We start from the raw sequence: 24,578 nt of genomic DNA on the forward strand, positions 1-24,578 counted from the left end.
TCGGGGAGCTCATCAGAGGCGCGCGTCACCAAAATTACCCGGCGCATTCAGCGGCGTGATGAAGTGCACATTGATCAGCCTGGTGGGGCTCTCACCGCGGCTGTCAGCGCCAGCCATCACCGACGCTCATCTCTCTCATTCTCTTATGTTTGTTTCGTTCACTGGTTTCATGATTTGCCTATTCTGCTTCGCTCTCACACTTTTACTCAGTATTTGTTCTCTCTCACTTTCTCTCTCTCTCTACTTCCTCCACTTCTCTCGGTCCACTTCTCTCTCCTTCCTTATCCTCCTCTTTCCTGTTAATTCTCTCTCTCTCTCTCTCCCCATGTGTGGTGTGTTGAGCAGTTTGAGCAGCCCCGGTTGGACATTCGTCAGCTCTAGACTGACAGCACTGCCACGGCTGAGGCTTAAAGGGCTACTCTAGCAGTACCAACATAGAGAGTGAGAGTGAGGGAGATGGGAGCTCTGGAGATGGCGGATGCAGTGAATCCTCGGCAACCTTTGGACTGTCACTCGTGTTTATATTGTTGATGGGAGCTCAGATTCATTTTGGGCATTGTAGTCATCTTGATCACTATGTGCATGCAGTGGTTAAACCTACTTTTCATAGATATTTTGAACATTCATTGTTACTGATTGATGTTTGCGTTGATTCTGCAGTTAATGGTTGTGACACATGGACATGTACAGTATGTTGTGAACTAGTGTGTGTGTGTGTGTGTGTGTCTGTGTGGGGGTGTTTGTCGGGGGAGGGAGGGAGTAGATAAGTGTGTGGTTATCCTGACCAGTATGTGTACATGTTTTGTCTGTGGGGTTGTAGTTAAGTGTTTAGGCTGACCAGCTCTGTCATCTCCTGCCTGTAGCTCTCTGCTAGTTGTGTGCTGTAGTGGTCTCATCTCTCTCCGTGCACCGTGGTCCTGAGGTGGGCATGTGTTGCTAATCCATAGACTGTGTGGTCAGCCGCTGCTGGCTGAGATTGGCGTGGGGGGGGGGGGGGGGCGGACGGGATCCCATCGCCATGGGGATTAGACCTCTGGAGCAGAGCCAAACACGAGTCTTAAGCCGCACAGCCGCGCATGGCCACTCTGAGAACCTGCAAAGTGTGTGTGTGTGTGTGTGTGTGTGTGTGTGTGTGTGTGTGTGTGTGTGAGATGGAGGGATGACTGCAGCTTTACTTATGGCTGTAGTGGATGTCTTTTTCCTCATCTCTCTATGAATACAACTCAGCTAGACTGAAATATTTTATTGCACCCCCCCCCCCCCACCACCACCACCATCACCACCAGAAATAGATACAATAAGCTGTTACCAAGTGGACCCAAAGCCTCCCCAGTACTGACTCCAGAACAGAATGCTTAAGAGATGCATTCCAATCCCATTATCATCTAAAGCTGTGCGTGGGTTTGGAAACAAACATGGAAAACAAGGCGAAACACATTTATGGCTCAACCTAAACACGTTGCTTAACGTCCAAGCATGTGTAAGGGCTGTGTTGTTGTGTTTGGAAAACAAAAGGCAAGTTGGTCCAGAGATGCTGTGCTCTGGAAGTGAACGAGGAAAAAGCACATTTATTAGACACACGCTGAAATGCCTTTACCTTGCATACCCTCGGAGTTGTTCTCTTAATTGTCTGTTTGTGGATAATGAACAGCAGCTTCTCTAGAGATGTGATGCAATAAGCAAATAAACAAAAACATTTGTGGCTGAACACCTCTTCTTGCCTCAGACCTTGTATGTTATAGTATAGTGTATAGTGTAACACTAGTGTATAGTGTTTTCTCAGGAGAATGAGCAGACTACCTAGAAGGGAAAAACAAACACACTCATTATGTGGGCTGAACACCTAGCCTGCCCTCAGACCATGTTTAATTGTTTGTGTGGTGTTTTGGGGAATGACAGGTTATCACACTTATGATTCAGCCCAGCCCAGGCTTTACCTAAGTGTGTGTGTGTGTGTGTGTGTGTGTGTGTGTGTGTGTGTGTGTGTGTGTGTGTGTGTGTAGAGAGAGAGAGAGAGAGAGGGGGGGCATGTGCTGACAGGTCTAAGTGTGTATCGGAGCAGCGGCACGGCTGTGGAAAGGAAGCAGGAGGTGTTACAACAGCGTGGCGTGGCCAGGTCGCCGCCTCTCTAAACGAGCTCCCTGAAACCCCACAGCTCAGTGTGGTCCTTCCACTTGTGCCATCACATCAGCACCCAGGTGCAAGCTGAATGTTCCCTTAGAATGCATGCGAGTTACACCTGCTGAGCCAATCACTGTGTGTGTGTGTGAGAGTGTGTATGTGTGTGTGAGTGTGTATGTGTGTGTGTGTTTGCATGCGTGTGTGTGTCTGTGTGTGTGTGTGTGTGTGTGTGTGTGCGCGCGGGTATGTGTATGTCTCTTTGTGGCTGTCTGTGAGTGTGTGTGTGTGTGTGTGTGTGTGTGTGTGTGTGTGTGTGTGTGTGTGTGTGTGTGTGTGTGTGTGTGTGTGTGTGTGTGTGTGTGCGCGTGTGCGGGTATGTGTATGTCTCTCTTTGTGGCTGTCTGTGTGTGTGTGTGTGTGGGTGTGTTTGGCCCTCACTGCTTAGTTCTGCTGAGTGGTGCTCTGCGGAGGGCAGCCATTAGCGCGGTGCAGGGCGGTGGTTAACTGATGTGTGGATGGAGAACGCCTCAGCGTGCCTTTTCTCACCGCCCAAGGGGAGCCAATTAGAACACCTCTCCTGCACGCTGCCGATGGTTATTTTCCGTTCCGTCCGTTCGACAGATGATGACAGGCGTTCGTGGCGAAGAGTCCGTCTCCTTGGGTGATGAGCTGTGAAGTGCGGTGTTTGTGCAAACTGACCGTTCAGGTGATTAGCAGCCTCGGGTTTAATCCCTGAAAGCCTTTTGTGTTAGGTTGGTAATAGGCAGGGAAGGTGTTAAAGCAGATTCTGAGGAAAGGAGCCAGTTGCGTCATGATGTCATTTCTCCCGTTAAGCCCCGCAGGTTTGTTCTGTCAGAAGAGATGTGTTATAATACTCAAACCTTCTGTTTGAATTTATTATGTCGTGCAGTCCAGGAAAAGTGTAACAGAAGCTGAAGAATCCATCACCACACTAGAAAGGCGTGATCATTTTTTTTCCACAATAGAGAGTGCCTGAAATGTGGAAAATTAAAATTCTTATTACATTTGTCACAGGTTTATATAAGTCTTATATCCATTCATGCTGACCCCAAACTTTCCTATGCAGTGCAGCCAGAATCTGAGGTCACATCCTTTCCTACTGGGTCTCTCTGTGCTGTGGGATTAGTGAGTCAGTGGGGCTAGGTTAGACTAGAGCTTCAATAGAGGCAAACCTGCTGCAAATAATATCACACACACACACACACACACACACACACACACACACACACACACACACACACACAATAACACATTGACAGATGCCAAGGGTAAGAGTGAGACAGAAAGAATAAAGATCAAGTACAATAATAACCCCCCACCCACCCACACACACACACACACACACACACACACACACACACACACACACACACTCACTCCATCTTCTAGAGAGCCTTAAACAAATGTGAAATAGGAAGGTGAGAAGACACTCTCTGGCTCGTGCTCCCGTGAATAGTGTTTAACTATTTTAATGAGCTCAGACCAAACTCAGCAGCGAGTGTGAGCACTGCAGTACTTTACGCTGTCACTCACGCGCCGCGAGAGACCGTTGGCAGCGGCACTCTGTCACGCTGAGGGTTGATGCTGAGGGCAATGACTTTTATTCTGACACCTCTCTGCTGTAATTGATTAGACTATTTCTGCACCTCTTCTGTCTTGAGCTTACGGAGAAAATGAGACCCTTTGAGAGGATGGTCAATGTGAAAATGTGCCACAATGATATATTGCAGACCGAACTTTTTTTGATTAGACACTCCATTCATGTGTGTGTGTATATATGTGTGTGTGTGAGTGTATGCAAGTATACGTGTGGGTTAGTGTGTGTATGCATTTCCAAACGTGTGTTGGCCTTTTGAAGTGTGTGTGTGTGTGTGTGTCTGTGTGTGTCTGTGTGTGTGTGTGTATATGTGTGTCCATGGCCCAGTTCCACACAAGCGTGTCCAGTTTAGTCTGACAGCGATCAGACCTGAGGGACTAACGCTGGTGGAATGTGCCGGAATGAGTCACAGTGAGTCAGTGTCTCTGGGCGTCCTTGGACTCCGACTCTCCGCAGCCCGCTCATGTGACGCCCCGGCTCCACAGCACTAAAGAAGCCTGACTGTCTGCCGGCCATCCTCACTGTGGGCACCAAAGTGATGGACAGACTGAACGTGTGGACATCCGATTACAGATAATGTTAGGACTAGACACATGCACACACTCGTTCCCTTCTCACCCCCTCTCTCTCTGACACACTGTCTCATCTTTCTTTTCCTCCATCTCTCTCTCTCTCTCTCCCTTTCTCCCTCCCTCTCTCTGCTTCCCCCTGGAGGCTGATGTGTAATTCTGTCCACTCTGGCCCTGTCTGGAGTGTCTGTCTGAGTCTGACAGGCTGACTTGGGGAAGGAGATACTCCTCACGCATCGGAGTTAATTACCGGCCCATCATCACCTCTCCTCTCCTCTCCCTGCTGTGGCGCACACATGCCCACACGCGCACACACACACACACACACACACACACACACGCACGCACGCACGCACACGCACACACACCTTTTTAGTTTCATCCTTCCTGACATGTGGCAGCCATTTGCTCTTGTCCGGTGCCCCCCAGCCCCTCCCCCCACCTCCAGCAGCCCTATCATCATCACATCCTTCCGGCCCATCTGGGGTGTTGCCTGGGCGCCCCTCACCTCCCAGTGCAGCCTGGGTAATTATTTATGTAACTCGGGCTCGCGCTCCCCCGGCGCTCCAGCTAGCCGCCTGATAGCATCAGAGCCGGGCCCAAGCGACGCCCATTGTTTGGCTAATGATGTCATTATGGAGGGCTTTTGCTCTCTCCCCTCCTCTCCTCCTCTCTCTCCTCCTCTCCTGCTCTCCTCCTCTCTCTTCTCCTCTCCTCTCCTCTCCTCTCCCCTCGTCTCCCCTTGGCTGGCCCTCCTGATGGAAGGAAATGGGAGGAGGAAACCGAGATTACAGAGATGACCATCAGAATCCTCGCCGAGAAGGAGGACAACATTCCGGAGTGTTCCGTGATTTGTTTACTCTGGGGGTCTTCTGAGTTCCGCCGGTGGTGCTGGAGCTGAGAGGACATTCGGACTTTTCCCGTTTTTGTTTTCCTGGGCTGCTGCTTTTATAGGAAAGCTGCGTAGAGACTTTAAGAGAGGGAGAGAGAGAGAGAGAGAGAGAGAGAGAGAGGGAGAGAGAGAGAGAGAGAGAGAGAGAGAGAGAGAGAGAGAGAGACGGAGGTCTGGAGTATGTGTACGTTGGCAGAGAGCAGGCAGAGGGAACAGGCCTCCCATGTTTGGCTCTGCCACCAGAGCAGGGCCAGCTGTGTGTGTGTGTGTGTGTGTGTGTGTGTGTGTGTGAGTGTGAGTGTGAGTGTGAGTGTGTGTGTGTGTGTGTGTGTGTGTGTGTGTGTGTGTGTGTGTGTGTGTGTGTGTGTGTGTGTGTGTGTGTGTGTGTGTGTGTGACAGGGCTCATATTACTGCATCAGAACAGCAGCTGAAAGCTCTCAGAGGGGCTTCCTGGACTCCTGCTTTTCTTATTCCTTCCTCTCCCTCTCTATCTCTCTCTTCAACTCTCCATTTGTCTCTCTCTATATTAACTTTCTCTTTCGCTTGCTTCCTCTCCCATTCCTCCTCCTCCCTCACTCTCTCTCTCCCTTCCCCCCCTTGTCTGAATCCTAAAATCTGGTTATTAATAGACCAGCTTCCTCTCCCCTCCCCAGGGGAAGCCCAGCTCTAACTCTTGCGCCCCTGATCGCCTGTTGGAGTTCTGAACACCCAACACTCCTCCTGTCATCTGACTCTCTCTCTCTCTCTCTCTCTCTCTCTCTCTCTCTCTCTCTCTTTCTTTCTTTCTCTCTCTCTTTTTCTTGCCCTCTTTCCACCCTCTCACCCCCCACCTCTCACTCTCAGACTTAGTGCCGTGAGCGAGCGAGTCTGTGAGGGTCCTGTTGCTTCCAGCTGTAGCTCCGTCACTTTTTCGGCGGGAGTACCGCCCTCTCCCCTTCTCCTGGCCACACACACACACACACGCGCACTCTCCTCATGTAAACACACACACACACACGCTCAGTTAGACACACACACACACACACACACACACACAGGCTCCTGGTGAGTCAAAAGGTCCGGGAAATCGTTTCGAGTAGTAGGGGAATCGCGCTGTGGTCTGCCGCTCGGTGACTGGAACGAGGAGCTTGTATCACTGGTGGTTTGCGCTGTGCTGCGGTAGAGATGGCCGCCGTCTGGGCCGGCGCTTAGGGAGGCTCTGAGGGTGATCTGTGTGTGCAGGGGGATCACAGCCAACATGTGGTGCCTGCACTGCACCTCCGACAGGAGCCAGTCTCTGCTGGAGCTGGAGCTAGACAGCTGGTAAGCGTTCAGTGTGCGTCTGTGTGTCTGTGAGTGTGAGTGTCGGTCTAAGTGTGTGTGTGTGGGTTTATCTATGCATGTGTATATTTTCAACTCTTTGATGGGTTTAAAGGTCTGTATGGTGAAGTTCTCTTCTGTGTAGGCAGGCCTGTAGTAACTGAGTTCTGGCACGGATCAACCACGTCAGTGTCACCGTGAATGCAGAGTCTGGGAAGTTTGGGGCTTTTCATGTGTGGTTAGGTCACTAAGTCTCTGTCATGATTTAACTACATCATTGTGTGTGTGTGTGTGTGTGTGTGTGTGTGCGAGCGTGTGTGTGTGCGAGCGTGTGTGTTGCTCTTACCTTATCTCAGGTTGGCCTCTGTGGACAGATATGGAGCTGGGTAGCTTCCCCGCTCCTTCATTAGCACTAGTCTGAATGCAGCTCTTCCTCTGACTGTGTGCGCCGTGCTTTGATTACATTACTGTGCTGCTGCTAGATGATGTGTCCTTTACAATTATCTTTAGAGCCTCGCCCACCCTGATTAAACACAGCAGCCCATTTATTCCTAATGCTCTCTGCCTTACTGTTGCCAGCAAAGGGCTATTAATAATACGTGCTAATTATATTATTTCGATTTACATTTACATTGAGTTAGCTATTACTAAGTGCACTGCGCAGTGAATTATGTATCAGATCAGTGCAGTGTTTAGTAACCGGGGTATGTTATTAAATGGGTCTCATTTGTTTATGCAAACATACTCTGTATACTTAAGTAGTCATGTGGGAGCTTCACAGTCAGATGTTAATGAATAGGACTTTAGTTCATTGTGAATGTTTATTCTGTGTGTGTGTGTGTGTGCGCGCACGCTCATGCATGTGCGTGATTCTTCGATGGATATGACACGTTCACTGTGACTGGGCATATCCTGTGGTCCAAGTGCTATGCCAAGTTGGCATGCCCAACAGAGGCCACTAGTGAAACTTCCTCCGCTAAACCATCCAAGGGAAGCTGGGCTGCGTGCATCAACACCAGGCCTGGGCTGAGCCCCAGAGGAGACTTCTCCAGCCTCTCCGCACAGCGACCACCCCCCCACCCCCCACACCCCCGCCCCCCGCCCACATGCCTCCCGCTGCCTGGCCGCTTGGCCTCCATCACGCGCCTGTTGATGCTTGTCCTCCCTGTGATCCCCGCAAAGCTCGCAGTTAATCAAGATAGCCGGGCTTTAGACTGCCACTGAAGTTATGAAAGTGTCAGCCGGGCGGAGGGCATGAGCGTCCAGCCTGCACAATCGATTGCTAACTGCTCCGCATGGAATTCCAATTACTCTCATGCGCCTGTGTTTGTGTTGCTTTTGATATATGCTTGTCCATGCTTGCACATGTTTGTGACTCTACAAGAGCTGTTGTATGGATTAGTGTTGTAATTATTGGTGTTTGAGTAGATGCATTGGTTTGATTAATTGTGTACACGTAGGCAAGAACAGATGTGCGTGTGTGTGAATCATCCTAATAATGACTCTGTTTGTATGTCTTGGTGCCCCACATTGGACAGAAGATATTTGGGGTGAAGACAAGTATAGCACTTGAACCACAGGCATTTGATACACACACACACACACACACTCACACAATGACATCAGCCCTCTGAGCATACTGACCTCAACGTGTTGTTTCAGCCTCGACTCAATCACCATCCCCCACAGTCGCTGCCTGGGAGCTGAAACGGATATATATACCGGTATATAACGGATATGTACGCGCCTATGAAGGCCGCCACTATTATATTCAGTTGACCATGAACACCTGAGTTCTAATGAGCTGAAATGTTTGGATGTTCTCCCGTACGGATCACACAGGTTCAAGCTGATTTGGCAGCCGCTAATGTGGGACGTGACTGGGGCTGTTAAGATGTAAATTAGCCAATTATTTTAGTTCGTTATCTCGCCATCTGTACTCAAGCCTGGCGCTTTTAATATTCTAAAAAGGATAGTAATTAAAGAAGAACAGAAGCAGGGGAACTTTTCCCTGCACAGATGTATGCAGTCAGCGAGGTTCTCACATTTCCTGAATTAAATCATGTGCATTAGGAGATGACAGCTGTGTCGATTTTCTGTTTTATTTGAATTTGAAACTGAAACGGATTATTTCATGAAAATATTAGCCTTTCATCACCATTCTGAAGTATTTGATTTTTGTGTGTACATTAAAGATTTAATACTGTGTTTCAGCATTAACCATGAAGCCAGGAAAGCCGCAGTGCATGTAGGCCATGATATAGGGGGGGGGTCTGTGAAGGCTCATGTTCGGACGGCGGCGTTTGATGTTTTCCCACGGTCATCAGACTTCAGCTGAGCTGCACAGCTGTTCTTTTTAACCTGACTAAGTAGGAGGCAGAGAAAGTTTATACAAGGCAGAGAGAGGGGGAGAGAGTAAGACAGAAGAAAGAGGGGTTAGAGTGAGGGAGGGAGAGAGAGGAAGGAAGGGATAGAAGGAGACAGGAGCAGAGGGAGAGAGGGAGACAGTGAAAAAGAGCGAGAGGAAGGGCGAGACCACCATTTCCTGTGATACCTGGTTTCTTTCTCATGACCACAGACCCCAGGGCTCGCCGCTCCCTCCCTTGAGCCACCCGGCCCTATGTCTGCCCACAACAGCTGCTGTCTGGACAGCTCCACACACATACACACACACACACACACACACACACACACACACACACATACACACACACACACATACACACACTGTCAAATGCCCACCACTCCAATAAAGTTAAACTCACATATGCACTCAACAAATCGATCTGTCTGCCTGTCTCTTTTTCTCTCACTCTCTCACACACACAATCATGCACTTCATTTTCACTGGTTCTCTGAGGTGGAAATGTGAGCTGGACACCAGCGTGTCACCATCACACAGCACACAGGTGCCCCCTGTGGCAGGCGAGGGGGATTGCACCTCCATTCCCCACTGTCTTTGATTAGCCCAGTTCTGCAGTGGGACCACTGATGACTTAGACGATTTCCTTCATCTTCTGTCTGTTGCACTGTACTGAAAGCGCTGGCATATTCTCCTGTGCGAGACCGTATTTGACTCAAAGCACAGCACGGCGGCTCTCAAAATAGAGAGAATAGGAGTCCATGCTCAAAATAGAACAAACAACAATGCCACCAGTGCAAGTATGCTCAGGGCATTCTTCTCCAAGGGCCTGTGTCTCTTCAGATGTTTCAATATGTCAGTTTGCCCATCAAGTCTTCTGTTCACCTGCTTGCTGGTTCAGGAGCAATGCTCTTCAGATTAATCAAGTGAAGTCTTCATTAGATTCAATTTGTTGTCTCTTTCGCAGTGCTGTAAAGAAACATGAGGTGGCAAATTAACATCAGATCCATGGCTTGTGCTGAGGAGGACTTGCCGTTCTTGCTCTCAGGAAGAGGTGCATTAGCAGACACCCAATGCCTGTCACTCCCTCCTTCCAGATCGTTCTCGGAGTCTGTTTCTCTCACCTTCATTGTCTGTCACTGTCTTCTCTTTCTCTCCCCTTTGTGCTCTTTTTTCATCTCTCTTCTTTCTTTCTATTCTTTCTGTTCAATTATTTCTATTATATACACTGATCATCTACTCCTCTCTACAAATGAAGTGTTTCTTTTCCCACTTCTCTTCCTCAGAACAAAAAGCATGTATTGAAGATTTGAAAACTGGATCCACTTTAATATCTAAAAAAGCTTTATTTAGATCTCCATGAGAAGTTCTTTTCTCAGCGACTGTTGCTTGACATTGTCATGGTGACACTCTTGCTAAGCTCTTGCTTAGTCCCCTCCCCCCCCCCCAGCATACTTTGGATACTTTGTGTCACCTTGACAGAAATGTCTTTGTCTATTTCTGGCAGAATAATCTGTGGTTAACAGGAACACGGATAATAGAAGCACTTCATGAAAAAAGTGACATCTCAATAGTCTTTGCTCATATTAATACAAAAAATACATATTTTATTCACTCACCCTCTAATGATTTACTTTCACTGTATTTTACTCAACTGTGTGTGTTTGTGTGTGTGTGTGTGTGAGAGAGAGAGAGAGGTATGAGAGCTGTCAGGTGTGTCACTGGAAGCAGACCACTGTAGCCCAGGAGTCCTTTAATGCACAATTACACATTATAACACATGCCTTCATCTCATAACTATTCATGGCTCTCCAGGAGTCACTCAGACAAGATGTGTGTGTGTGTGTATATCATCCCAGTCCATTAAGACCCTTTGACTGGCCTTTTGATGGCTGTCTTAGTGTCTCAGCATTCACTCTTGCCTGTGTTACACTAAGCCAGGCTATCAAAGCCGCACAAAGCTTCTGTGCTGTCCGGCTCTCTATGTGCTCCTCAATCGTGACCCTCCCTCCCCTTCGTGTGCTTGGGCAGTCTCTCTTTTTATCTGTGGGCTCCTATGGTTAAAGTATTAGCGTTTATTCCTATGGGCATCGCCCTCCGTTTCGCAAATACCACAGTGACTCTCACCCCTTTCTCGAGTGGGGTCGAGCATATGGCCAGTTGTCAAGGAGACATATTCCTGCCACATCTTGCCGCAGAGTGTTTTTTGAAAGCTTTTTTCGAGAATGTGGCCAGACATGCTCCGAGGACCAAATTGGTGTGAAAACCTCGAAAATTCTCTGTGCTGAACGTGTTGATTTGTCGTTTCATCTCGATCAGCCGCTTCCCCGTCACACACTTGGTTGGGCATGTGTGTCGAGCCTGATTGCTTTTTCTTCTCCAAATATCACCGACTGGCCAAGCGCACTTCTAAAGGCTGATGGCCATTTTGAAAATGTCACCCAATGCCATCTTTATGGTCACGATTTACCATACAAACAAGCAACACAGCCTAAGGTATCCTCTCAGCCACAGCTATGTAATCACCCTTTGAGTCGTCATTCAGATGATTCACACACTCACACACACACACATACACCACATACACACTCACTCACTCACTCACACACACACACACACACACACACACACACACACACACCACATACACACTCACACACACACACACACACACACACACACACACACACACACACCACATACACACTCACACACACACACACACACACACACACACACACACACACACACACACACATACAATTTGCCATAAAAGCAGTCATCACAGCCTGAGCTATCTGCTCAAATGCAGCCAGCCTCGGTAAAGTTGTGCCTTAACAAACTCAATCAGTGGCTGGCTTTATACTCATCACAGTCCTGCTGAATGCTCGGCTGCCTGCTAATTTGTTTCATTAAAGGAACCAGGTTTAATCTGGGATATTAATCTTCTTGCCCAGAGCCAGTGTGCTCGGTATGACTCATTGGAGGACGAGTCAGAGAGAGAGACAAGGAGAGGGGTGGTGGTGGTGGTGAGGGGGGTTAATGTTGCAGATCCAGATATCAGGTGTTTCCGGTACAGGTCTGGGCCAGAGGCAGCATCCAAGCATCCACCACCCACCAGCTCAGTGTGATGGTGTGAAGTGAAAATTAAAACTGGACCATTACTGAGGCACTAATAGAATAGCTTACTGTGACACACCCAGATGTTACCAGGGGGACGCTGGGCCCCGATCTGGCTCCTAGTCAGTCGGCACAATGTCATATCATTTGAGTTGAGAGCGGAGGTGGACAATTACCGAAACACTAATAGAAAATGGACACGTTGCAAACTCAATGAGAAAGGTTGGACAGAGAGCTTTAATCTACCTTCAGCCATGGCAGGTGGCTACAGGGTATAGAGTGGATGTATTGTACATGGAGAAAATAGGCCCCTACAATCATTTCATTAATAATTAGGGCTAGAGCTAACAATTATTTTCATACGTTTTTCGATCAGTATTTTGCAAAGCCAAAGATCATGTCCTAAAATATCTTGTTTTGTCCACATGCCAAAGATATTTAGTTTGCTGTCATAGGAGAGTAGGTAAAGCTGAAACACACAGAGTCCCTCCCAGTTTGCTGTACCTTGACCCTCTCCACAAATCCAAGCCACCATATCTGTGGAGGAAATTGAGCATGTTGCTGTGTGACTGTGTTTAGGATTAGTTCGATTCACAGCTCTTGGGCAAACACAACCCAGCCCCCCCCCCCCTCGCCAATATCCCATCACACTAGGCACCGGGGAAAGCAATCACCAGCTCAGGTGGGCTTTTGGACCGCTGCTTGAGCAGGTAGGGCTCCCTTGATTTTTTTGCCCAAGGCAGTATATCCTCAAGGCTTTATCTGTCCTGACATCTCATATACCTGGTGCTGCTCTTGCAGTCACAGGCGCTGGTCCCACAGGTGGCTGATCTGCTTGGGTTTGCTTTCCTGCATTCCGCTGGTCATTGTAACCGTTGGTGGTTAATGAGGAAAGTCAGATTGAAAAACATTACCTTTGCAGCCATCCCAGTCTTGCTAATGGTTACAAATGGAAATGGGAATTACCGGCTACTTGTTGTTCAGCAGTAAGATGGATGAGATGGATGTTTTTTGTGTTGTTTTGGAGATTGTGGAAGAAACACATATACAAATCTGTTCATTTCCACTGGCATATTTACATTGGTGGATTTCAGTCTGTTTTGTACACTGAGTATACAGGCTCTCTCGATTGATCTGACAATCGTTTGGTCGTGTATCTATCTCATACTCTGTATGTCTGCCCTAGCTCTCTGAGCCTGTTAGTCCTGCTGTCAGTCTGCGCGAGAGTGTGTGTGTGTGTGTTGCTATAAATGTGGCCGCTTGCTTTTATACCTCTGAAAAGGCAGGCAAAGTTCAAGAGCATTTCACTGGAACTGTGAGCACTGATATGAAAGGCGCAGACAGGAAGCTGGACTTTGAAGCTGAATGTTGCCTGTTGATTTGTACAGTCCAATAGAATGTCTATGGCATTCCAAAGCAGCCCAGAGGTCAGCAGGCTTGTTTACAATTTCTCTTATTGTCAGTATGCACTTCACTCGACTGCTGAAGGACTCAAGTATTCAAGCGGTCTCTCTCGCTCCATCTCTGTCCTGAGCCTGTCCTGCCTCCATCGTTTCTTGGAGTCGTGAGTCTGGACACACACAATCACAGTACTGTGATTTTGCTGTCTCTCGCCAAGTCATGCTTTAGCTGAGGGATTGTGTTGGTATCTCCAGTTAGTGTGTCTTCTCTTGGACTGCTCTGCACTGTGGAGGATTGTTTGGCTTCAAATAAGGTTGACTGTCTCTACACAACATTCAACACATATAGTGTACTTCTGGTGTAGTAGTGAATGGTTTGCTATTTGCATTGTTTCTCCATATGACTAACCACAGAACCTTCCCTCCATCTGCTCTCCTCCTGGAGTTAGTGTAGATAAGGCTGCTTGGAGTTTTGATGGAGTTTCATGTGCAGTTATCCTGTGAAGTGTTTTGTTTTGTGTGAGGTCTGTGGTAGACATTTTTTTGTTTGAAGTGCAAACATTTGTTCGCTCTCTATCTGACTCAGTCACTGTGTATGTTCCCCTTGGTCTCTCTCTCTTCAGTGTTTCCCACAGAATTGAATTCCATTTGTGGTGGTTGGTTTGCAGAATTAACTTGAATACAACAGTTTTTAACAAATCAGCACAGTGTGGTTATGGTGCTAACCAGATTTAAGCACAATTTAGTACAACCTGGAAAATCATTGTGTGGTGGTCAATGTTGATATTGTGGTGGGCCGCCACAAATAAGTCAATGTATGGGAAACACTGCTCTCTCTCTTTAAACTCTATGGTTTTGGAGGTTGTTGTGTCTGGATGAAGTTCTGTTTTATAATCCCATGTCTCTCTCTGTCTGTCCATCTGCAGTGTGGAAGCCGATGCCCAGGGAGGTGAGGTGGGCCCGTCTCTGGAGAGCAGTGGTTCCGGCTACGCCTGTGGTCCCGTGACGCACGGTGCGCTGGTCAGCAGCACCAGTGCCCTCAGCGACCGCTTCGAGGCGCCCATCTACGCCCACATCCTGCCCGGCCAGCAACGGTCGCGGAGGCCCAAGCTCCAGCACTCGCAGTCCATCCTGCGCAAACAGGCCGAGGAGGAGGCCATCAAACGCTCGCGCTCGCTCTCCGAGAGCTATGAGCTCTCCACCGACCTCCAGGATAAACAGGTAAGGGAGTTCAGTTCACTTCAGTTCAGTTTAATTTCATTATGCAGAGCAGAGTCAGTACAAGGAAATTGCAGTATCAGTCAAGGCAGCACAATACAATACAAATACAATAAATAAATGCATTTTATAAAGTGCAATTTTAGTAAGGTGCTTAAAAATGTATGGACTTGTTATGGAAGTGTTAAAGTTCAATAGAGTTATGTTGCTGGGAAAAAAGCATTTCCTGAGTCTCAAGGGACGAGCAGAGAGACACTGGTACCTTTTACCCACTTGGCAGGAGCAGCAGTGGGTTGCAGGGGTGGGTGGGGTCCCGGGTGATGCTACACCCACACCAGGGGGATGTGTTTGGCGAGATGTGTTTGTGACAGTTGGGCTCTTTTCAGCCTCCTCAGGAGGTGGAGGCGTTGTTGGGCTTACTTGACCTCCGGGACAAACAGGTAAGGGAGACCTCGCAGCTTCTCTGGGCCCTTCCCAAGGTCTCTGTCTGCTAGCTCAGTCAGCTTCCCTATGCATCTGAAGCTCTCTGTCTGCTCACTGGAGCTCCAACACCACTGTCTGCCTTTGCTTAGCTTGTCCTCTAGCTCAAATTCCAGGTCAGCGGCAAATGTGTATTGATCCCACAGAGACAATTCGTCGAAAGTGACTCTCAGTAAGGAAAAAGTAAAGATAACACAGACGTTATTCCATATCCAGGGCAAAGTGAATAGTTATATGGCATATAAACCAAGCAAGGATTTGAAGACCCACTGCGGCCATTTGGTTAAACCCTATAATCTAATTCGAGTTCCTTAGTGATGCACATTCATATGTTGTTTTCACAAATAAAATCCTTTCATCGCGAAGTAACAGCTAGTATGTATTTACATTACATTACATTACATTTAGCAGACACTTCTTGACCAAAGTGACTTACATATGTCAGCTATATTACAAGGGATCACATTGTCCCCGGAGCAACTTGGGGTTAAGTGCCTTGCTCAAGGGCACATTGGTGGAAGCCGGGAATTGAACCGACAACTTTCAGGCTACTGCACGCTAGCCCAGCTCCTTAACCACTACACTACCACCGCCCCTGCACCTTCTTCCTCATCCCTGAAGCAGGGATTTACTAGCCCCACCCCCTGTCTATGCCTCTGTCACAAAGGCCCGTCCCCAACTGTAGCTAAACTGTAGCTAAATTCAAAATGCAATGGTAAGTTCAAATATTGGAGTTAATTCAGCAGACATACTGGCTTGCTTATCCTAGCGTAACTATGCAAATACATTGCTTGGACACAACTAATTTCAGATATGAACTCCAGACAATCTGGAGTTGCCTTGCCATAGCTTACCTGTGGGCAGAGTTGCCAACCATTCCATGAAGGATACCTCCTTCCAGAAATGAAAAACACCTGAGCTCACGCTGAAGGTGGGTCTTTGACAACACAAGAGTTAGTTGCCTGTGATTTGTCCTATTTTGTGATGTCAGAAAAACGGGCTAATTCATGGTGTCATAAAAAAAATGGCGTAAAACGGGCTAAAGGCTTTAAAAAAATGTTGCTGCAGTGGGTCTTTACATTATTTGAGTTATTAGAGTTGCTTCAGCATCTACCTTAATTAGTGCTTCCAAGTTCCAACACAAACAGGTGACCAGCAAGTCACAGAACATAAATGGTGACAAGTGGATGACAGAGACAGAAACATTTGAGAACAGTAGAGGGAAGAATGATGCATGGTGGTGTAAGGATATGTAAACTGTGATAAGTCACTAGAGTATCTCTCTACCAAATCATTCCTTGACATGCCAGTGATATATTAAGCTGGTTTAAATCATGACAATTCCACTGTCCCCTGCTTTATTATCTACATTGGAACTGAGAGAATACTACATTTGCACAGTGTTCTACAGCAGACAGAAACCTGAGCTTGTGTGAGAAAACCGCTGGGTGGCCTTAGGGCTGACTTTAGAACAGGCTTTCCCCCACCTCTTACCTAAAGCTGATCTGTAATAGACCATAGACACACTGCTGATCCTAGATCAGTGGGTCTAGTCTCCCTCTTTCGACATGGCTGTGTGCGTGGCTGCTTCTGTAACTCGACAAAGCCAGGAGGTGCCGTAGGGGCTAACGAGGATCCAAAAGCTCAGGCTTCCCTAATTGGACTCCTCCTCACACGCTCTCCCCAGCTGTGAGGGGCCATGGATGGGAGCGAGGCTGGAGCTCAAACACCCCCCACACCCCCACCCCCACCCCACACCTTCTCCATACCAGCAGGGGACGTTTATTTTCCTGGAGACCACCGGGCAGAGCCACCCCGCCAGGCGGGCAAATGTGATTAGCGCTGCCTGGCGTTGGCTTGAGCGCGGAGGAAAGGCTTAGGCTGGCAGGAGTGTGGAGGGAGGGAGGGAGCAATCCAGCACCAGTTGGCTCCCGGAGTAAAAGATTTCTAATGATGATTCCACTGAACGAGAAAAGTAAACAACACATACTTGTAGGCAGACAGTCAGGCACACACACACACACACACACACACACAAAGCTATGTACCACAGTCTTTTACAATATTCACAGAGCTATTTATAGTTATGGGAGAACGACTGTTATTATCTTCTCTACTAACGACTACATTTAGGATCATTAAGCCCTGAAAAATCTAACATCTCTAATATTATTATTTTTTTCTGTTCCCTGTTTCTCCTGCTTACTTTTCCCCTCCTTTCTTTCTCAACCTCCCTCCCTCAATCTTCACCCCTCCTTCCCTCTCTCTTCTCTCTCTCTCTCTCTCTCTCTCTCTCTCTCTAGGTGGAGATGCTAGAGCGTAAATATGGGGGACGTTTCATAACCCGCCATGCTGCACGCACCATACAGACAGCCTTCCGCCAGTATCAGATGAACAAGAACTTCGAGCGTCTCCGGAGCTCGATGTCAGAGAACCGCATGTCCCGGCGCATCGTTCTGTCCAACATGAGGATGCAGTTCTCCTTCGAGGGGCCCGAGAAAGTGCACAGCTCCTACTTCGAGGGCAAGCAGGTGTCGCTGACCGACGACGGCAGCGGGAGCGGCAAGCTAGGCGCTCTGGTGCAGTCCGAGTGCCGCGACATGGTGCCGGCCAACATAAAGTCGCCGTCGTCCGGTGCACAGGCCGACTTCAGCGACGCCATCACCGAGCTGGAGGACGCCTTCTCGAGGCAGGTCAAGTCACTGGCCGAGTCTATTGACGACGCGCTCAACTGCCGCAGCCTCCACGGTGATGACTCGCAGCCCGAGTCCGTACGGGGGCACCCGGATTTAGACCGAGGTCACTCGGAGGTGGTGGCCTACCAGAGCAAGCCGCTGACGCGCAGCACCAGCTCGGACCACAAGCTGGACGAGATGACGGCGTCGTACAGCGACGTGACGCTCTACATCGACGAGGAGGAGCTGTCGCCGCCGCTGCCGCTCTCGCACACCGTGCACACCGCGGCCATCGAGCGGCCATCCAGCACGGAGTCGGACCTGCGGCTGCGCTCGTACAACTCCTCGTCGCAGGAGTACTGGTCGCTCGTGCACAAGGAGGACAAGGGCGGCGGCGGGGGGGAGACGGACACCAGCTGCCGCAGCACGCCGTCGCTGGAGTGCCAGGAGCAGCGGCTGCGCGTGGACCACCTGCCGCTGCTGACCATCGAGCCGCCCAGCGACAGCTCCGTGGATCTCAGCGACCGCTCCGACCGGAGCTCGCTCAAGCGGCAGAACGCGTACGAGCGCGGCGGGCCCAGCCAGCAGAGCAGCCCCAAGCACGTCTCGCACCCGTCCCACCACCGTGATCTGCCCCCCAGGGGCCCGTCGCGGGATGATGACATCATCATCGGTGGACCCCAGCCGCCCATGCCTCGGCATCGCCCTCGCCAGCTGGAAAGCCACCTGGCCATCAACGGCACAGCCCACCGGCAGAGCAAGTCCGAGTCGGACTTCTCGGACGGCGACAACGACAGCATCAACAGCACGTCCAACTCCAACGACACCATCAACTGCAGCTCGGAGTCGTCGTCGCGCGACAGCCTGCGCGAGCAGACGCTCAGCAAGCAGACTTACCACAAGGAGACGCGCAACAGCTGGGACTCGCCCGCCTTCAGCAACGACATCATCCGCAAGCGACACTACCGCATCGGCCTCAACCTTTTCAACAAGTATGTCGACCCGTCACTCGGTCCCGCACTCTTAACCAGGGTGCTCATCAGCATGGAGTAGCTTTTCTGTCTCGCACCGAGGGCTTTGTGTTAGCGTCATTTTCGAGCTGTAACTTTCATTAAGCGCAATCAGTGGTGCGCGACCTACAGTGGGAGATCAAGTGTTGAAATTGTACACACAATTAATCCCGAGTCTCTCTGAAGCACCTTAAAAAAGCAGGGCAGTGTCATTTGGAATTTGCATATATCTCCATATTCTGTGTCTGATCATGCAAGAGACAGTTTTGTGTTATGTTTAGTATGAGGAGGATTATCTAGTACTTTTCTGATTATGTGTGTATGCATGCACATCTGGGTATGCATGCACATCTGGGCCTGTGTGTATGAGAGGAGAAAGTCTGTGAGAGAAAAGAGTGTGTAAGTGTGTGTGTGTGTGTGTGTGTGTGTGTGTGTGTGTGTGTGTGTGTGTGTGTGTGTGTGTGTGTGTGTGTGTGTGTGTGTGCGTGCCCAATTACAGAGAGGAAAAGGGCCTGTGTATGTCGATGATTTAAGAGTGTTTGATTGTTTGGATGTGGGACTCACTGTTGAAAGAGGAGGGCTGCCTGTAATCTTGGATGATTGTGGATTTGCTTTCATTCCTCCACGGACCATTACGCTTCGTTTAATCATGCGAGATGAAGAGCAGCTCAGACGCTGCCCCCCCCCCCCCCCCACACCCACACAAACACCCTCCCACCCCTCCCAAAAGAAACCCAGCCCCCTCAGAAGTCCTCAAATCCAATACTGTGACACAGATTTGAAAGAGATCAAGAGTGTATTAAAGTGACTTCCATCTTCTTCTTCTTTCCCTGCTCTTTTTCTCTGTCATTCTCTTCTTTTGTCTCTCTCCATCCCTCTCTGCCTCTCTTTCTTTCCTCCACAGGAAACCGGAGAAAGGTATACAGTACCTGATAGAGAGGGGGTTTGTTCCTGACACACCCGTGGGTGTGGCTCACTTCCTGCTGCAGAGGAAGGGGTTGAGCCGACAGATGATTGGCGAGTTCCTTGGCAACCGGCAGAAGCAGTTCAACCGAGATGTCCTAGAGTGAGTAGTTCCTCAGTTTGTGAGCAAAATTCCATTTCAAAACTCAAACTTAATAGATGATTTGGTTCGTAACACCATAACAAACTCAAAAAAGGCTTATGCAACTTACTTAACATACAGCGACAATGTCTAATGAAACATCTTTTTTAAAACTGTATATCCAACTGAGTTCTGAGATCCAACAAGAGTACATCTTGACTGAGGTCATGCAGTTCCAAATTGATATCAGTCCGATAACAGTCAGTCTATCCCATTCATTTTCTCTTCTGTACTACATCATAGGGTCGCTTCATTTTAAAAACCCTCTAGAATCGGATGACATTAAATATTCATTCATAACTAAAACTTCATTCCACCTTTCGGAATGACTGATCGGTAATTAAAGCCCTATCATATTTCCTGTCCCAATAGAGCAAAGCAATGAGCTCAGCCTCATCCAGGGAAATTCCACCACCTCCGCCTCCGTCTTCTTCTCAGTACGCCTCGGAATCTCTCTGGGGCCCAGTCTGTTCTAATGCCCTCTATGCTGGAACAGACCCGGCGCTGCCTTGCCCTTATAGTCCCCCCTCTGATTAATGCTGGCGTCCAAGGAGCCTAGAACCCCAAAGGATCCTCTTAAGGCCCCAGGATTATGGGGGAATGTCCACAGGAGGGGACCCATCCACTAGGCATTTAAAGCACACTAGTTGCTCTCTCTTAAGTAGGGAAATCGTGTCATTTTCTGGAAGTGTCTCAGAATACCAGTCACCGGAAGAGACTTCCTGTGTCCATATCTTAACGGCTGCCTAATCTTAATGGCCTCCCATATGACGTCAACACAGAAATCTACAGGGGACTGAGTTTAGTACAGTTACTACACACTGAATTCTTACATGGCTCCATTATTTGGCCCTGTTGCCGTAAGCAACAACAGAAAACAGTTTTGTGACGCACACAAAACATTTAATCAATATAGCATGAGTGAGAGTGGGATTGTTAATGGATATTCCCACAGGTCGGCCATAGCCTAGTTGTAAGAACTCATTTAAGAAGTCATTTTAAATTCAGGCCCACTGTGTATGTCATATATGTCGGGCCTAAATGTGCATGATATTGCATTGTATATGCTCAGTCCATGTTGTTATATTATAGTTAGATTTAGGATTATTTTTTTGTTATAGTTGAATTAAGGGTTAGTGTTTATATCAATACAATTAAAAGCATTACATCAAAAATGCAGAAACGCCAGCAAAAACTAGTTCTTGGTCGATATTACATCTCTCCCCTTTCTCTCACACTGCATTCAAGCAGAAAAAGCTGAAGAAAAGCGAGTTAGCATACTGTCAGATGCTCTCGACCTCTCTAATTTTTTTACTTTCACACACGGCTGATCCTATTAGATTGGGGACTGAGGTGGAAAAGTAGATGGAGAGTAGAATGGACAGCCCAGACATGTATGCAGTGGTCATCGCTCAAAACTTTAGTCCTCTTCTCACTTGTTTCACTCGGAGACGTTTCACAAAATGGCCCCCTAATATCACAACTAGGCCAATGCATGTATGAAGAGAGCCCACACTGTCACATGTAACCGCTCCAACCTGGAGATGAGGGAAACTGAGAGAGAGAGAGAGAGAGAGAGAGGGAGGGAGGGAGGAGGGGTGCAGAATAGGGTCGTAGGTACTCAAACTTAATGTGGGAGGCTCTTTCTCTCGGAGGCATGGACAGCACTTTTCTCTGCCTCATGTCAGCGGGTCCTCCTGGTGTGTGGATGAGCTCATTTTCGGCCGTGAGCCTGAGTCATCCGACACGTCCGCTGGCTGGATGAGTGAGACTCCGCCTGGCAGGAGCCGTCAGAATGGCTCGGAGGTGAAGGCCAGGCGAGACCTCATCGCTGTCAGGATGGATGTCTGCTTTTTAAGTGGACACTTCAGCGGCCGATCCATAAATCCTGACGTGGCAGTGCATAGAGTTGGAAAAGCAGATGGAGAGAATAAGAGGAAGGGAGAAAGAAAGAAAGAACAAGGGGGAGAGGGATGGAGGGAGATGCAGGCTCATCTGTTCTCAAGCACTGATAGCAAGTGATGTGTTTTTTTTCTCCCCTAGAGGACCATAGTCACCATGTCTCTCTTTCTCACTTACACACTCCCTCTCTCTCTTTCTCTCTCTCTCTTTCTCCCTTTCTCTCTCTTCATGAGTACTCCCAGTGTGATTTAACACCAGCAGACATCTAACCGCTTAACTGGAGCAGTCACTGTCTTTCTCTTATCAATCTGTTTTATAGATTTAGGAAAAGAGCCGCTGTGCGTGTGGGTGGGTATATGGTCTACCAGGAAGTGTGGCATCTAGTTATTTATTTGCTTCTATGTATTTACTTTGAATGTGTTTGCTTATTGCAATGATAAAGTGTAGAAAGGAAGAGTTGGAGTATTAACTGGTGTTTAACAACTTGTGTGTGTGTGTGTGTGTCTTCACAGCTGTGTAGTTGATGAGATGGACTTCTCAGCTATGGAATTGGACGAAGCCTTACGGAAGTTCCAGGCCCACATCAGAGTTCAGGGGGAGGCCCAGAAAGTGGAGAGGCTCATAGAGGCTTACAGGTGTGACTTACACTCTGTCTCTCTCTCCCATCTCTCTCTCTCTATGTCCCTCTCTCTTTTTCTCTCTCTCTCTCTCTCTCTCTCTCTCACTCACATACACACTCTTGTGTACATAGACAATTTCTTTTGTGATATCATCCAGCTGCCACAGTCACTCCTCCTCCCTCACTCTCCCTCTCTTTCTCTCGCTCACTCTCTCAGTATGTCTTTCAATCCTCCCTTATATCTGTCTCACTGTTTTTTTTTTTGTCTCAAATGCCTTCAAGACTTTGGATTGTTTAACAATAAAAGCAAATCCCCCCATTTATGTGTGCGCTAGAATCTGTTCTGCTCTGTATTGACCGAGCCCTTTAAACAGGCCTTTAGTTTTGGGTTTTGCTTTTTGCCTCACTTAATTGCAGTCATATGAAAGGACAAAGTGTTTCTTTCAGCCTGAGAGAATGTGCTTCGATCAGCGCTCACAAAGCAGACAGCAGCCTGAGCGAACATTTCAGCCCTCCAATACATCAGGGAGAAAATGGATAAAAAATGAACACAACAACAACAGATAATAATAGTCTCCGTTCTCCCTTGAGCTAGTCCACATGCAAGATTATTGTGGTCCTGCTGTTTAAACTGCTGAAGACTGGCCACATTTAAACAAAAAAGAAAAACAAAACGAGCGTGCCCATCGTCTTGAATCATTTCACGAAATGTCCGCCAGCTAGGGATGAGAGCACCGCAGCAATTAGGGCGGTTCTGTCGGACAGCGGCTGGACCCAATTACTCACCAAACAAGAGGCACTATTGATTTTCGTGTCTTTGGGAGTGATGATTCCTCATACTCGTTTGTCGTTTGTTTGTCTCATCCCATTACTTTTCTCTTTTTTTCCCCGCTCTTTGTTTTTTCTGTTTTTTCCCTCTCCTCTACTGCCCTCTCTTCACTCTCTCTTTCTCTCACACTTGCAGCCAGCGGTACTGCATCTGCAACCCCGGTGTGGTGCGTCAGTTCCGCAACCCCGACACCATCTTCATCCTTGCCTTCGCCATCATCCTTCTCAACACGGACATGTACAGCCCCAACGTCAAGCCTGAGAGGAAGATGAAACTGGAGGACTTTGTCAAGAACCTCAGAGGTGAGCAGCAGCCTTGTGTCTGACCCCTCTAACGGTAACAGCCAAATTCCATCTTACCTACAGATAGCTATTCTGCTATCAGTAACTAACAGACAGACAGACAGACTAGGGGAAATTCAAGGTCACAGTAGCATACAGACAACACACACAAACATTCAATAACAGCAGAAAAAGTAAGTAAAAGTATATAATATAAAAAACACAACTAAGCAATAAGGACTGTAGAAGATAAAGAATATACAAAATACAAATTATACTAAATAAAACTTAATCAAAATCAATTCTAAAAAACAGTATCCACATAGTGGGTGAATAATCAATCAGGTGCGCTTGCAATGACTGAAGCAATCATGTAGAGGATGATCATGCCACAGTCCTCTTAGTCCTGCTGCATTGGTACAGCAGAAGAAGACCAGTGCATCAGCATAGCATATGCATAAGTTATTCCTGTGGGAGACCATCCATCCTAATCATCACTCCTGTTAGATTGCAGATCCCATACAGAAGTGGAACTTCCTTTGATCTATACTCAGCTGTTTAGTAGTCTGGGAGCAGAGTCCATTTCATCCAGTTGCACCTTTAGGATCATAGAATCAGTCCAAAGCCCAGGAACTTAAAGTAATCAAGTGCCTCGTTTGGAAAATGAGTTGCTTGGAATGAAGAAAGATCGGCAAAAAGTCAGAATGCTAAATGTGGACTGTCTGCCTTCACTCTGCGTTAGAAGACGAAAAAAAAGACTATCACATGCTGGGGTCCATGTTTGGGGCGAAAGTGCAGAGTTTGTGAAGTTAGCGCACATATTGCCCTTACTGCCACAATGCGGCTTTTCTGTATAGAGGTCAACAGCGTGTCATACCAAGAAAACTGATCTCCTCAAGGCCTCTTCTATGTCTACAGTACAAGAAAATAAAAAAATAAAAATAAAAAGGGAATCTGCAGTATTTCAACCAGAAAGTGCTCGCCTGATAAGAATGTTCTCCGGAAATGCATTATGTCACTGACAGTCAGTTGTGTTCTGTGGTATCAGCAAAAGTGCAGGTGCAATTTTTTTTTCACT

At 48.0% G+C, this 24,578-nt stretch overlaps 1 protein-coding gene across 3 annotated transcripts in view; it reads left to right on the forward strand.

The window, feature by feature from the left end:
* The window catches only part of iqsec1b (IQ motif and Sec7 domain ArfGEF 1b), a 181,640-nt gene that overhangs the window by 143,647 nt on the left and 13,415 nt on the right, over window positions 1-24,578 (forward strand). For 2 of the 3 annotated variants that reach the window (XM_076268352.1, XM_076268354.1), the window contains exons 3-7: window positions 14,308-14,602; window positions 17,383-18,746; window positions 19,669-19,830; window positions 22,284-22,406; window positions 23,355-23,521. In XM_076268352.1, the coding sequence (XP_076124467.1) occupies window positions 14,308-14,602; window positions 17,383-18,746; window positions 19,669-19,830; window positions 22,284-22,406; window positions 23,355-23,521 (2,111 nt within the window). Of the gene's footprint in view, window positions 1-6,031; window positions 6,503-14,307; window positions 14,603-17,382; window positions 18,747-19,668; window positions 19,831-22,283; window positions 22,407-23,354; window positions 23,522-24,578 lie in introns of those variants that run through there. The other variant, XM_076268353.1, reaches the window with a different exon arrangement.

Source organism: Alosa pseudoharengus, unplaced genomic scaffold, assembly GCF_046254945.1.
Source record: "Alosa pseudoharengus isolate Yale_2024_CS ecotype anadromous, Long Island Sound unplaced genomic scaffold, YU_APseudo_1.1 YU_APseudo_1.1_scf_5, whole genome shotgun sequence".
NCBI lineage: Eukaryota > Metazoa > Chordata > Actinopteri > Clupeiformes > Clupeidae > Alosa > Alosa pseudoharengus.